Source organism: Scleropages formosus, chromosome 6 (genome assembly GCF_900964775.1).
Source record: "Scleropages formosus chromosome 6, fSclFor1.1, whole genome shotgun sequence".
In the NCBI taxonomy this organism is placed as follows: domain Eukaryota; kingdom Metazoa; phylum Chordata; class Actinopteri; order Osteoglossiformes; family Osteoglossidae; genus Scleropages; species Scleropages formosus.
In genome coordinates this window covers 22,888,471-22,904,071 of record NC_041811.1, presented here as the reverse complement: position 1 = coordinate 22,904,071, position 15,601 = coordinate 22,888,471, and the positions used below count along the sequence as shown (strand labels likewise).

At 42.0% G+C, this 15,601-nt stretch overlaps 1 protein-coding gene across 5 annotated transcripts in view; it reads right to left on the bottom strand.

The window, feature by feature from the left end:
• The window catches only part of garnl3 (GTPase activating Rap/RanGAP domain like 3), a 97,516-nt gene that overhangs the window by 30,257 nt on the left and 51,658 nt on the right, over positions 1-15,601 (bottom strand). For all 5 annotated transcript variants that reach the window (XM_018740469.2, XM_018740472.2, XM_018740470.2 and 2 more), the window contains exons 3-5: positions 13,918-13,992; positions 6,257-6,356; positions 2,788-2,906 (exon numbers count right to left, since the gene is read on the bottom strand). In XM_018740469.2, coding sequence (XP_018595985.1) covers positions 2,788-2,906; positions 6,257-6,356; positions 13,918-13,992 — 294 coding nt within the window. The remainder of the gene's footprint in view (positions 1-2,787; positions 2,907-6,256; positions 6,357-13,917; positions 13,993-15,601) is intronic.

Genomic DNA, 15,601 nt, shown 5'->3' with positions numbered 1-15,601 from the left:
TGAAGGCACACTAATGTTTGGCAGGTGAACGTAGGAACAAATAGAAATATCGTCATTGCAACGTATCACAGCCCCCTGCCTTAAATTTCTTGAGTAAAGAATGGTTAACTACTACGTGAGGAACATGGTAGAGCTGCTAACTGTCATACCATGTTATACTGCACCAATAAGAAGTGCACAGCGCATGCATGTTGGAGCGCTTGACTTCGGAACGGTGTAGTACGGGGTTCCACGGAACAAGCCGGCCTGGAATCCAGCAGCAGAAGAACTCTGTAGATAATGTACTTTCCAGCATGGCACTCCTCTGTGTTGCTGCAGTCTTCCAGCGAAAGCCTCTCTGCTCATCTTGGCTCTTCAACAGCAATGCCGCTTACTTCTTTTCTCCAGACTCATTTCAGCACTGCGGCACTAGGAATCTCCACAGCTTTTGTCACTGAAGCACCATCCAGATCGCACCAGAGATGACACCCCATGTGGTCTCTAAACTGGTGCCACACTACTTCTAATACCACACTCGAGTAACAGATGCCCTGGTATTCTCATCTATTTTCTCATTATGTACTTTCTTGGCTGAAAACACATGCTTACCTTTCACGTTCAGTTTGCTCACATACAAGACAGGAGTTTCTCACACTGTGCAATGTCCAAGCGCTCAGTCAAGGACTGTGACATTCTTCCATGGTTCACGCTGATACATCCTGATTAAAATGTTCACTTTTTTCTGAGTAATAGAAAGAATTTCAAGACAGCATCCAAACTGAAGGGACAGACAGCAGCAGATATAAATTATTTAAATTAGAGAATGCTATTCTTGAAAGAGCTTCAAGGTCTCCTTAATTTGTTACAGTGATTTTTAAAAGCACACACTCTTTATATAAAGATTTAATTATCTGTATAAACTGCTGATAGGACCTCCCATCCATGTAGTTTAGTTCAAATCAGATGATGAAGCAAAGGTATACAACTCTCATCTTTCGTATTTACACATTCCAAACGAGTGATGTAACTGATAGTGATTTCATTGCTTTTATGGTGACATAATTAAGCTTTCAGTTTTAACACCTCAGAGTAAAACTGATACCTGGATGCCCATTAAAAAATTTTTTGTGTAATGAAAAAGCTTTAAAAAGCAGATCTTGAAGCAAGACATATTAGCCAAAAAAAAAGAGTGTTTGAATGATAATGTAATATCCTGCAGGTACTTTTTATTCTGTTGCACACTCTCAAGGTGAAAGAGACACATTCAAAATACCACAGGAAGGTTGTGGAATCGTCTGTCTGGAAGACCTGAATCACAATGACGACGTTTTGCTATAACTGGCTCATTGAAATGCACCAAATTTGACATAAACAATCCTTAAAGCCGAAGAAAGACAAAGTAATGCTGCACCCGAGTTTAGTTTCGTGGAGACCGACAACTAAATCCAGAAAAAAAATCCAGAAAACAGACATTCAAGTTCACATCTTTATTCTCTATCTAAAGTTGCATCTGACATTTAAAATGAATACAATACAAATACGTATTGGATACAACAACGTCACATTTGCAAATACTGTTCGTCATAACTTGTCATAGCATGGAAAAAACACAGAGATACTGCAGATGAATTTGAAATGAGTGCGTACTTTGTGCTGCACCATCAGGACCTCAAGCAACAATATCCCTCCTTTCATTTTATCTTACAGCAACAGGGCAGTCAGCTTTTTATTCCTACTCTTATTTACATCCCTGCTACCTACAGGCTTTTCATACTGGAAGCTGAGGGAATATTATGTTTTCTTTCCTTGAATCGCCCCCCTTCCTTTCCCTGGATTCCCTACTTGGATATTTAGCGAAACGGAGAATAAAATATAAATGAATAAAGTGAAAGCGTACAAGCACATATGGGCGCACACATCACACCAGCAGAGAGCACAGTCGGAAAGCGGTCCACAAGCACACCCGCAGAAACACACACACACACACACACACATACAGACAATAATGTATGCATGAAAAGGATTTCCAGCCTTTCTGTGTGCCTCTGTGTCAGCACTTTCTATAGGAAGGCCTGTTCCCTCTGAGTCAAGCATCCTGCTGAACAGACACTAAAGTAATTACAGCCCAGGGAACACTGTTCTGGAGCAGGACTGGACAAGGGGAAAAAAGGACCACAGAATACAACAAAAATATTATAACATTTCCAGATAACATATCAGTCTTATTCGGCTCAGTCTTTCTAAAGGTTATCACTTCGGTTTAGTTAAATGTTGAGTGTTCAGATAATGGTTAATGACTTTATGGATCCAGGATTATGATGGAATTTAAATTTTTAATTTTGGTATCTGTTCACTGAAGCACAATGTTTTGTCTATAAACCGAAAAACACGGAGACTGGAAAGTGCTTAATTAAGCATTGGATCAGCGGTCAGTATCTCGGCCATTCTGATTTATTTCCCAAGCCAGACAATAATCGACAGACGGTTTATGAATCTATGGCACAATTTCTCAAGTTTTTAAAAAAAGTACAAAAATAGTTTTCTGCACATCTAGGTAAAGCCAGACAATAACGTTTATGTAGTTAGTTAGGCAATTTAGAAAGGAGCTCTATTCTGTTTTAATTGTTTTGTATTATTTGAATATTTACAAATAAGTCTGGTCTGTCCAGGATCTGGGCTGGAGGGTGAACAATTCTGGTGTTTGCAAGCATTCTCAGTTGTTTATATTTATGCATTTGGCAGATGTGTGTGTGTGCACAGACACTCTCACACGCTGTATTTCTCCTTGAAGATACAAAAATGACTCACCGTCTTCCTCCACAATATGGCCCGGTACTGGGGCACCCGTTGGTTGTTCTGATCCGAGAGAACCACAGACAGGTAGAAGGGATTCTTCTCTGCATCTGTTCCCACGTAGTTCTGATGTACTGCGGAGCACAAAGTATAAATGAAACACACACTTTCAGAACCACTCATCTCATACAGGGTCACAGGAGCCTACCCAGCAACACAGGGTATAAGGCCAGAGGGGGAGGGGACACACCCAGGACAGGATGCCAGTCCACCACAAGGCACCCCAAGCAGGACTCAAACCCCAGACCTACCGGAGAGCAGGACCCAGTCCAACCCACTGCACCACTGCACCCCAACATAAATGAAACAGTGAAACAATAATAATGACCTTTATATGGATGAGAGCTGTTCAGAAAGGTTATACTCCTGCCAAACAATACATTGGTTCTTCACCCTTCAAACACACCTGAGACCAGAAGTATAATCACAACTTCACGTGTTTGTAAATCCAAAGTCACTTTCACAACAAAGTCACAATCAATAAAAGCATTAATAACAATCTATCTTCTCTAACAGTCTCAGGTGTATCTACAACACCAAAAAAATGCTTATTTTCTTCAACCCACATTAAATTTGAAATTTAATAGCAAATGAAATTAGATCTTTAAACGATTCAAATCGATGCATTGCTTTGCTTTTATTCGATCAAATCGATGCACCCCATAAACATGTGCAATGTTCATCACCATGAACGCCATCGCTGATAAACAAAGCAGTAAACACTGTGGAAATGAGATGAGTTATTGTGGTCTCACACTATATACTGCTTGGGTGCAATTTACTGACTATCTGTTGGCTGACTACATAACCCCAAAAGAAAACATAATATATAGGTAAGGAAAGAAAATAAACTTTTGTAATTCCATGTAACATGAGGAGCCAGTGTGTATCATCAGATAATATGAAAATATAGAAGTGCATTCAAGTTACAATTACATATGGTTTTCATAAGGGAAGACAGTGATGATAATACATGTAATACTGTTTCAGTATGAAGGAAACCCACACATACTGTCTGAAACTGCTTGTTTCATACAGGGTCGCGAGGAGCCAGAGCCTAACCCAGCAACACAGGGCACAAGGCTGGGAGGGGAGGGGACACACCCAGGACGGGACACCAGTCCATCGCAAGGCACCCCAAGCAGGACTCAAACCCCAGACCCACCAGAGAGCAGGACCCGGTCCAACCCACTGCGCCACTGCACAAAGGAGACACTTTCGGAAAATGTTATAGGCATATCTCCGGATAAAAACAATCTTCACGGGAAAATCCTTTGTGCAGACAAGTGAGTATCACTGTGGCCAAGTCCAACCACATAATTCCCTCAAGCATGTTGGTATGGTTCAGGGGCCTGTCTGAGCTCTCTGAAGAATTTCAGCAACCCTTTGTTCAGCTGACACGGAAATGCATTCAACCTAAAAGAAAGAAAAGTCCCGAATCCAATTAAAATCAAGACTTTGTACCCCTGCTCTCTGAATAAGAGGTATTCATCCTGATTTTGTCAATTAACTTGACTTAATGTGCCTCCCCCCACCCCACTTTCGGTGCTCTCGGAATACACCGTGCAGCTGGAGGATAGGAGGAGGATAATGCATTTTTAATGACCTTCATCATTAAACTCCATGTCAGCTGATCTATTGCCATGTTGACAAGATTATTGTTAGCAGAGCCAGTCAAATTTTAATACTGTTATCTCGGAGAGGTAATATCTGTAGGATCTCCGGCTCATCTGTGGATATTTATATTTACATTTATTCGTTTAGCAGATACTTTCCTCCAAAGTGACATATAACTCAGAGCAAGCAAACATGCATTTCACCAAAGCTAGAGGTACAGACACACAGTTCTTGAAGTCCACAGTCTTCTACTCCAGTACCACGCTTTCTGCATACATTATGACAGGGAATGCAACGCAATGCAAATTGGCTCTGCATATAATTTTGCAGAGAAGTATAATTTGAAAACCCCCGAAAGCCCCAGTAGACAAAAACTAAACTTATGATACATAGTACTCACTCAGTTGCCGGTGTGCTTTTGTTTGGCTGTTATGATCTCTTGTGGTTCAAGGTAGAAATGCAGAGATAAAGCAATTTTTTATGCCAGTTGTTGGGCTGCTTGTTGGGAAGAGTTTGCAGCACATATGGAATCATTATGCAATGGGCAGTTGTGGTCTTTATTACGGGACTTTGTCTTCTTATTCTTTTCCCTTATAAGTCTTTGTTTGAACAAAATCACCTTCTGAAACTGTGACTGTTCACCTTTAACTCATTGAGGCATCATGCTATGTACAGTAATATTCTTCCTTTTTGTTGATCTTTGGTAAGATGTAAAGACATAAAGTGGGACCTGTAACCTGCAGACTTTCAGTTCTTACAAAAACTGAAAGATAACAGTTATCTACTATTTGTCCTGTTAAATGATGGCCTTGCAACTGGAAAAACACTAAGTTGTACCCTCTAATGTCCCTGGCTGCCTATGTTAAACAGAAATGACAAGGCATGTTGTGTGATGTTCGCTGGAAAAAGCACAGTACTAGTCTGCTGCTCCAGAAAACCTCAATGACCATTAAACTAATCAAGAAATTGATTGCATGTTCTTAGATGGATGTAACTCTGAGAAACATCAGAACTCTGTGTCTGACAGCACCATCGCCTGACTGTCAATGATCAACACAGAGAGGTCTAATGTAGGTCTAGTCTTCCTGTCTTATTGTCTTCTTTATGACAAGCCCATTAATATAATTTGAGAGTAAAATTTATAAACAGCAGTCTTTACGGACAGGGCTCGGAGTAATTTGTTGAGTGACAATGTTATGGGAGGAAAGCCTCTGCTAAATGATTAAATGTAAATGTAAGATATTACCTTTTCAGGGTGATTTTTTCATAATAAGAATTTTTGAAAATCCTTAGTTTCTTAAAGGAACTATTACACTAAAGACAAGACTGCGAAAACCGAGGTGAGTAGTAAAATAACCACTTCCTTTACAAGGTTAGCAACTTAAAGCCAATCTTGAGATATACTGCTTTATTTCATTGATTTTTCTAGGGATTTCTCTTGCCTCTGCAGATCTGAGAAAAAAAAAAGTCCTGGCACACTGGGACTGAGAAGTGGAACCTAAAGTATCTCTATCTATTGTCCAAAAAACATTCATATGTTCACACAGTCAGGCACAGTGGATCTGATTCAGGGTCACATGATCACCACAGAATGTCATTTGAGCTTTATGCAGAAGTGTCCATGAACGAAAATAAGCACCACTGTTGATGTACAGCACGGTGAAACAGCACAGCGGTCTCATCGTTTCGGAACTGAGGGTTCACATCTGTCGAGGTCAACTGATGGCTCTAAATTGCTATTGTTCAAGTGGATTACACAGTGTACCCTGTCTAAAGAGGGGAAGATGTGAAGATAGGATGAGCTCACCTTTTCCCAGAAAGTACTTGAAGAACCATCTGGTGTGATACTCTGGGTTTTCCAGATGAACATCTGTCCTTCTCCAGGTTCCTGGAGTATAGTCTGTGGTCTACAAAGACAAAAGAAAAAAATCAAATTATTGCAGCACATGGCTTTTTCTGTGGTACAGGAGAATCATTCTTCCATTTGTGAGCTGTCATTAAAACTGTTAGAATCCCATTCGTGATTTCAAAGAGTCAGTTTTTCAATGATGTTCAGTGAGACATACAGCTCCAGAGAACTTTGAAACACACACACAGACACACACCACTCGTCCCAAGCAGGGTCACGGTGAGCCGGAGCATAACCCGGCAAGACAAGGCCTGAGGGGGAGGGGACACACCCAGGACAGGACATTGGTCCATAGCAAGGCACCGCAAGCGGGACTCAAACCCCAGACCCACCAGAAAGCAGGCAGAGGCCAAACCCGCTACGCCACCGCACCCCTCATAGCTTTAAAACAGTACAATCAATATTGATTTTTGAATGTCCTCCCCAGTACCATACCAGATTTGAACCCAATGCAGGTCATGTCATACTACTCAGTACTGTGGTGAAGGAATCAAGGTGCACAAATTGATATTTGGTCCCTTGGCTGATTGAGCTAAGCTGATCCTGGAGAATACAGTGCAGCTACACATTATTGTTCCCCAGAAAAGCCAGCAACCCATAAAGTATAAAGAAATTAAATGAAACTGAAAGGGTACAAAACAAAAGACCTCCAATAGTTCCAAACAACAAAAAAATGTTTTAGGTCTTAAATGAGCTCAACAACTTAAATAAGCTTGTGATAACATCAGATAACTTTGTTGTCAAAAAGGTTTAGAAATTATCCCTATAATTTGAAACTTAATTTGTTTTGAGCTGCATTGTGTACCTCTTATCAATGTTCAGTTCTTGTGATTAGTTTAAGTGGCCAACTATTTATAATTTACTAAATCTGAGGGACAAAAGTCTGGGCCTAGTATTTTAATTCCTTTTGGATCACAAGCATATGCAAAGCAATTAATTCCTATTAATTCTTAATGAAGCCCAGAACAAAATGAAGTCAAGGTTACAAGAGTCAGGAAGATGCCAGGAAGATGCCCAGAGCTCATTGATGCTAAATAGCCATTATATACTGGATTTGGTTATCATTTAAAAAATTGAGCAGAAGTTGATGTCAGGGCGAAATGAAACAGCTTCTTCTCGAAAAAAAGGTGCTGCATATGTAGCAAAAAGGTATTATGAAAGAGCATTTATCTCTACTCTGCACATTCTTTCCAAAAACACATTTTCTGCAGATGTGGATATTATCTTAGCGCAGAGAACGGAATGTTGTGTATCACTGCGTATTACTGCTGAACACAGTGTGCCGGTGATGTGCACCAGCCTATCGGCCAGAATGGAAGGCACACCTGCAAGCGCTATTAGGACGAGCATTTATCTCTCGTTAGCGGCACGGCGCTTTGTGAGCCCTGGAGATTACAGGCAGTTTTGCCTCTGCCTGACAACGTGGGCTGTTTCTGAATCCGCACAGCCTCCTGGACACGAGGCTTTACGGTCTCCCAAAGAAGCGGCGGTAGAACGGATCCCTGAGAAGTCAAGTTTGCTCGAACCCGCAGCGCCGGCGTGTCTCTCCAATAAGCAGGTTTAGGGTGAACAGGCAGCGGGTTCAGAGCGCGCTCAGCCCTGGACGTGTTATTGTGTCTGCGTGTATCTTGCCTCTTTCTGACAGCAGCATGGTGGTGCAGCAGGTAATGTTGATGTCTTGAACATTCCAGGGTTTTGTTTCGCGTTTGAGTTTGAACCCAGCTCCCTTGTGCAGAGTCTGAATGTCATTCCCATGTTCACATCAATCTCCTCCCGCAATCCGAAGGCATGTGTAGAAGAAGGTAGTCCGCGAAAACAATGCAGGTGAACGGTTTAATAGAAACCCCTCTCTACGGTCATCACGTGACCATGAATCGATACCGCCGTGCAGGTTACGTCTTTATTTCGCTTCGTGTGGGTTTGTGTCCAGTACACTGTACAGTTGGACACATTTCTGCCCAGACCTGTGTTTTAAGATACGTCTTGTGTTTTTGTTACTTTGTTAAACTGATACTTTCATCCAAGGCAACTTTAAGCTTGTGTGCTGAAGGACTTAGAAAAGCATCATATATGGGAGGAACGGGTGATTATATCGACCTCTGAATAGCATTAGTTTGCGCTGAGTTCGGTTTTCCTTCAGTCTCTTTTGCTTTTAAACCGACTGACTATTGTTTTGCATGCCTGAATTTAAGCACAGTCTTTCGGTTTGGAAAAAATGATTGAACAGCGAGGGCTCTTTGGAACTTGAGGTTTTGTTATGTTTGTTCTGATGGCTTTTGATGGCCTAATTCTCCAATGCTGAAAGATTTCCCTATCTTTAAGTGTACTGCTGTCACTCATTTCATCTTGAGTGAAGGGGACTTGTATGGCTTTTATGAAAAGCAGCAAGAAAGAAACAGCAGGGGACGTATGGATGGAATAAGCCTTGTAATCTAGAAACAGTTTGGCAATCTATTTAAAACGAGGTTAAATAATTTCTTTAGTCTTTGGTTATTTTGCAGTATTTCTTATGCTTAGCCAACATGTAACCACATGTCCACTGTAGGGTCAAGGTGGTCCACAGCCTGTCCCAGAAGCACATGCTAGACACAGGAACTAAATAATCCATGCAGGATAACAGCAATTTACCATGGCCCTGGAGTTATGAGGCACCAGTATTACCCAACTGTGCCACCTGTAATTTGACTTTAGTTTATCCTTTTATACAGCGGGACGTTGACACAACTCAGGCAAACTCTAGACAGGGCAGCCAGTCACATTCTAGAGACTATGGTCAGCAGTCAAGGCCTTAACTGTATTGCTGTGTCTGGCGCTGTAAATTTATTGCATTATGCAGAATGGTGCATACTTAATGTCTCAAAATCAATTCCTTCCCAGAGTCCCGATCTGTGAGAAGCCTTAAATGTATTCCCCCTCCCTCATTGTTTTTGCACCTCCCAAATATGTGCCAGGAAACATTATGTCTCCCCATATGTGGCGGGATCTTTCTTGCACCCCTGTTCCACCCCTCCTGACAGCCAGTGGCTAATTGTCAAACTCGAGGAGCATCACAGATTTTAGCGTAGGCGCCCAGCAGGCAGCAGACATCCAACATGGTAGTAGCCTCCCACCACCCCTCCCTTGAGGAGCCACGTCAATCAGCAGCTTGGTCACAAGTGACAGATTCACACAGACTGAAATTATTTCTATTTTGCCAAATCAGACTTTATTCTTGATTAACTGGGTTAACCTATATTTTGAAGCCACAGATACTGGCACATCACTTCTTCAGGTTTATTGCTTTTGACCCACTGTAGTAAGGGTTAAGATTTAATTTTCAAAATTTTTCTTATTATTTGATTATAAACAATTTTTCTGTAGAACAGAGCCTAGCTTTTCAGCCTAAGACTCTAAGTAGACAGGTTCAGAGTCAAATTTGGCCTGAGCTATATGACTCCATCAGAGGTCCAGCAACTACCAGCCACTGTAATGTCTCTTTCAAACTGTAGTCTAAAATGTAGTGCATTCCCCCACTTCTATATTTGGTAACAAACATACATATTTACTTTTCTATGGAGATAATAATAAGATTCACTGCAAAGGTCAATTATTTTAATTAACCGGATAATGATTGATTATATCTACAGGACATGACTTCAGTTTGAGCCATTGTTTTTTGTGTCTTTTCGCATGTATGAATTATTTTTCTTTGACATGTTCACTGAGAGATGGGTGTCCCGTCCAGGGTGTACCCCTCTCAGCCTTGAGCCTCATGCTTCTGGGATAGGTGTCGATTCACCGCGACCTTGCTCAGGACAAGCTGTTACCAAAATCGGATGGATGGCTGTTCATTGAGAGGGTTTGCTCTGAAAGCATTTACGTACCCACTCGGTTTATGATGCATCCCTCTGCAGTGTTTTTGTCTATTTCAATGCTTAGATTTAAACAAAGAGTTACTGTACAGTCCTACAGCATTTCAGTTTCATACAGTTTCATACAGATTCATACAAGTTCGAGCACAGCATTTTCCTGACCACTCCCTTTGCACGCCCAAAAGTCCCCTACCTGCTGTGTCAGGTCGGTAAATGGAAACTGCTGGTAAATCGGGCCGTCGGCTTGATGGACGGTTTAACACCTTATCAATAACTACAAGAACAAATCAGCCGCAGAGACAACTCTCTGACAGCCACCCTATTATGCAGTGACTTACAGCACTGAGAGAGGCAGAGCCCGGCTCAGTGCAGATCCCCCCCTCCCTGGGGGATGGGCAGCTAAGGAGAGGGGCTCTGATCAGCATGCGGGACGAGAGCCACAGCACTCCAGGGTGTCGCTTTGGATGCCTGGGCAGGAGTGTGCCAGCACTGGAGTGAGTCAGCAGTTGGGGAGGCACGCAGTACCACTGCAGTGACGGCCCCTCCACTCCACACGCCCGCAGGCAGACACGGGCGCTTTGAAGTGGCGCTCGCCGTCAGTTTAAACTGGCGGCCTCCACGGCGCCTTCCACCGAGAGCACCGGACCGCCTGATTGATGCCGCATTCTGCTCGTAACCTCAGGGAAGACTGTGCTTCAGGCTCCGCTTCCGCGGGTAGCTGTTTTCCTGCATTGCCGCTGCTCGGTGCAGAATGTCACAACGGCAGTTTCAGCCAGATGCCATCAATCCTTTCACGGTACCGTGACACTATAAACCCAAAATGGAATCACTGCTATTTTCTCTGCCTCTGTGCCTCAAGGAAGTTATAAAAGTTTGAAAAGTTGAACCCGATGTATTTGTGCATTTTGACACTTACATTCAAATGGAGAGTAACCGTAGAGTCATGATAACTGAAAAATGCTTAAAGTTTTATTCGGGAATTTGATACGAAGAACATTATTTGTGGAAACAAAATTAAGAACGGCTATAGCACATGAAGGATATTGTTACTGATGACTTTCAGCACATGAACGCATTGTCACTAACAGCTCCAGCACTTTGTGGTTCTCCATGCCGATGGTTCGAACGTCACAAAGCTTCCCAGCTGGCAAACAGCCGCAAGTCAGACGCAGTCAGACTGTCAGTCACACCTTGTTAAGGGGCAGATCTGAACGATGAACGTGCTGCCTCCCAGAATCCTGTGTCAGTTGACCCCATCCATATTCATCCCACCTACTTACACTTGATAGGGTCTGTATCCTATCCATGCCCCTCACTGGACCCTGTCTGCAGTCAGGAGGTCGGTGAGGTGTACTTTGTGATACTTTTCCTCAAAACCCACTCAGCATCATCTAGCACAGTTCAGCGTGTGCCCCTCTATGGCATGGAAAGCATTCAGAAACCTGTTTTTGTGCTAACTGTGTACGGCGGTTTAAATATAATGCAACAAAGCTGTCACTCTATGGCCAGAGGGCTCTGAGGCTGGAAAATGACAAGAGATCTTTGAGTGGGGAGCAGAGCTGCAACTGTAAAAAAAAAAAAAAAAAAAAAAAAAACATGTTCATGGTTGTCATGGCGACTGCCAGGAGTTGAGGCAATGAAGAAAACTGTGCACAGGGCATTTAACCCCATGATACAACAGTGTACATACTAAGCTGACACTTCCTACTTTACACTCATTCTGAGAAACAAGCCCTGAGGTGTTTACAGAGGAGCTGAGACTCCAGAGCATTTCTGAAGGATGGACAGCATCTAAAATATTTATAAGTTCAAAGTGTCTTGTTTGTTTTGCTTCTCCTCTCTTGGGTGGAGCAACAGCTAGACGCACCTGTGAAGACCAGTCCTGACAGCAAGAAGGATGCTTTCTCACTGACATGTGCCAACTCCCACCTGCGCCAACCCCACCACCTCATGACATTCTCCTATTCCTTTCATCCTTTGCTGTTGTTGACTCTTTTTGCGGGGAAAGAGCTGTTCGGAGATCAAAGCCCTGGTGATCCAGGCATTGGAAAGCGCACAGTTCCTTCCAGGTGATTTCTGTGAAGCTTCTCTGATGTTGAGGAGAACATCATTGAACGTGGTCTTGGTTTAGGATTATAAAGCTCTCTGAGTTGAAAACTGTAATGATGAGAAGCCATGGCACAGGTGTACGAATGATCTGACTAGCTGTTTCGCAGCACCAGACCTGTACCAGGGCTGCCAACCCTGAACGGGTCCAGTAAAAATATTCTGCTAAAAAACACTTCTCCAATTGTCAGTAGCTTGCTATTGAGGTTGCTATAATAATGACACATTTTCTCCTTGTGTTTGATGACTTTCCTTCCACGGTCCAAAGACATGTCTTTTAAGTGGCGACATTTCAAAAATTTTACTGTTGCATAGTGAAAAATTTGCTGCATTTCTGCTATCCATAATTAGTGGGCAGGAAAATGCACAGAGAAGAGAAACTCAGAGCAGGAGGGACGGGAAGGGAAGGTAAGAGCTTCACAGATGACTTTCAGTCAGTGTATTTTTTTATTTATTACAGATATGCCCAGAACCTCTACAGAAATAACCTATTGACTAAATAGAGGTTCACATCTATTATTACACTTTTTCTTGGAAACTAATAGATAGTTAGATGTTGACAAAAGTTTATGTGATGAACTGCTTATATCCTCATGGCCAGTTCTGTTGTTCTCAGTGGCAAAGGAGAGACAATCGTTATATAAGGTCAAACACTTCTTAATTTGTTCTCCCTGTGCAATCCCTCCATTACGCTTGAGCTCATTCTCTTTTCTCTACTTCATTTCTGTTGTTCTCCGGCATCTGAAGCACCATGTAAATGCAAAACACAACACACTAAATAGCTGTGGAGCTGAGGAATTTTGAAGTTGTACTTTTTCTCATTTAATTATCAGTTATTATTGCACAGTCAGGGGCGCAGTGGCGCAGTGGGTTGGACCGGGTCCTGCTCTCCAGTGGGTCTGGGGTTCGAGTCCCCTTTGGGGTGCCTTGTGACGGACTGGCGTCCTGTCCTGGGTGTGTCCCCTCCTCCTCCGGCCTTACGCCCTGTGTTGCCGGGTTGGCTCCGGTTCCCCGTGACCCCGTATGGGACGAGTGGTTTGGAAAATGTGTGTGTGTGTGTGTATTGCACAGTTGTTAAAGAACCTAATCCATGAATAAACTGAGGTATTAAGATGTATTACCAGTCTTTCATAGGTTGAGTTTTGGTGGCTGGACTTACGAACAATTTGAGTTATGACAGAGTTCTGGCCCCAACTGTGTTTGTTTGTTGGGGTACAGGAGTACATAAATCATGGGTGCTGTAGCACTGAAGTGAGCCTGTTTTATGCAAAATGAAACAGGCCACGGTAAATAAAATTAATACAGAAACTGCTGCCCATAATTTCAGGTGTATGAATTGCAGCACATACATTTCCTTGCTCATGGAATGAGAAGCATCAGGTGACATAGTAACTGGATAATTATAACCTGAAGCCAGCTGGATTAAGTTGTTGGACCAAGTTCCAGCATGGACCCTGATACAGTACACCTGAGCAAAGAAATGAACTGGACTTTCTCCAGCCCCGAAGTCCTATGGTAAAACAGTAAAGTGCTTTGGATAAAATCATTACATAAACAGCAAAACAACTGAGCAGAAATTTATAGGGTTTCCTTCGCACTGACCTCATCAGAGGACCCGTTCTCGACACGGAATCGACCAGCTCTCTGTATGGCTCCATCTGCATCACTTGAGATGAGCTGCAGGGAGGAAAGAGCGAGTTACAAGCATGTCACTGGCAGGTGGCGTGGGCTGGCGGCAAACAGACGGATGATGTCGAGTAAACTGCGCGGTGCCAGTGAGTGCGCCTGTTCCATTGGCTTTAAAGGCCCTTATTTTATGGCATTCATGCCTAGATGGACCTGTATATCTCTGTAGGAATACATTCAGACAAAAATAGCTGGCTCAAATAAAACGGAAATAAATACCACACAAGTGCAAACTTAATAATCTACCGTTTATAGACGTAGCGAACCAAAATGAGTCCTTCACACGAAAACGTTCTAAAATTTCATACTTTGTCCATGAAACTTTGTCGTGATGTGGGGCTACTTCTTGGAAGTCTCAGATATTATAATGATGAATATTATACAGAAAATTCTGTATGTTAGGATTTGTTGAGATGGTTTTTGAGTTTGAAAAAACTGTAAACTGTTATGGCTATTATAAAAGAAATCTTGCAGTTGTAATATAAGATGATTTGGTGATTCAGTTCACATGGTTTTTGCATACATTTTAAAGGTGCACCAAAGAAGTTTGGAATATCAGTTAAAGCATTAATTTAATTTTACAGTTGGGGAATAGATAGTTGAGATGTTGTAAAACAATAAAGGAACACTGAAATGTAATTTTTATCAGTTCGACCCAAGCAAGACCTTTGTTTTCCAGAGAGGTTATAAACCAATATCAGGGTTACCATTCATTTGCATTCAACTCACAACACTAATTACTGATTAAAAACCACCGCTTCTGTTGCAAAACATTTAGTACTGTTAATAATTTTCATAATTCTAAACTGACAGACACAGATGACAGTCAGACAGACATAGATAGATAGATAGATAGATAGATAGATAGACATTCCTCTACTCTGCTGCACATTTTTTAAATCTCTTTCTCCTCCTCCCCTGCTCTCCATAACTTTTATTCATCTGCTTTCAGTCCAGTTACAGTAAATGAGCAGTAGTATCTTTATAACCACCTCGACTATGAACCTTCGTTGCGTTCCCCAAAAGTGCAGCACTGAAATATATGACATTTCTGTGAATAAATATACACATTTGTAAAAAAAAAAAAAAATTAAAAAGTGAAGTAAATGACTGCCACAGAGAACTTATACTTCTGGGTCAAAGTTTTTTTTTTATTGTGAATGAGGAATTAAGCAACATTCATGAGTAAGAGCTTACTTCTAATCATCTGAAAATAAATAAGCAGCACAGCCTCAGCACAATATCGCTTTCAATTAATAATATGGAAAAATCCATCCTTTCCCAAAAGCAGACCCCCTGTTTCAGGAGTTAGATAGAAAACTGAAAATCCTGATATTTTGGTTTTCTTCATCTGCTTTGTTATTTTGTGTGGCTTCTGCCTTTCTGTACTACTGTATAAAGCCCTGCTTGTTTATATGATGACTCTTCAGGAACAATGGAAGAGCAGCTGCGATGCAATTCCTTTGCAAAAGAGAAAATGAAGCTTTCCCTTTGAAGTGGCTCCCTCGGCAGTAAACACAACAGTCATCTGCCTGTAACGCGATGTAATCTCTTTTCAATGGCGCACATTCACCGCGGAAACGTGACGTCCCACCTCCAG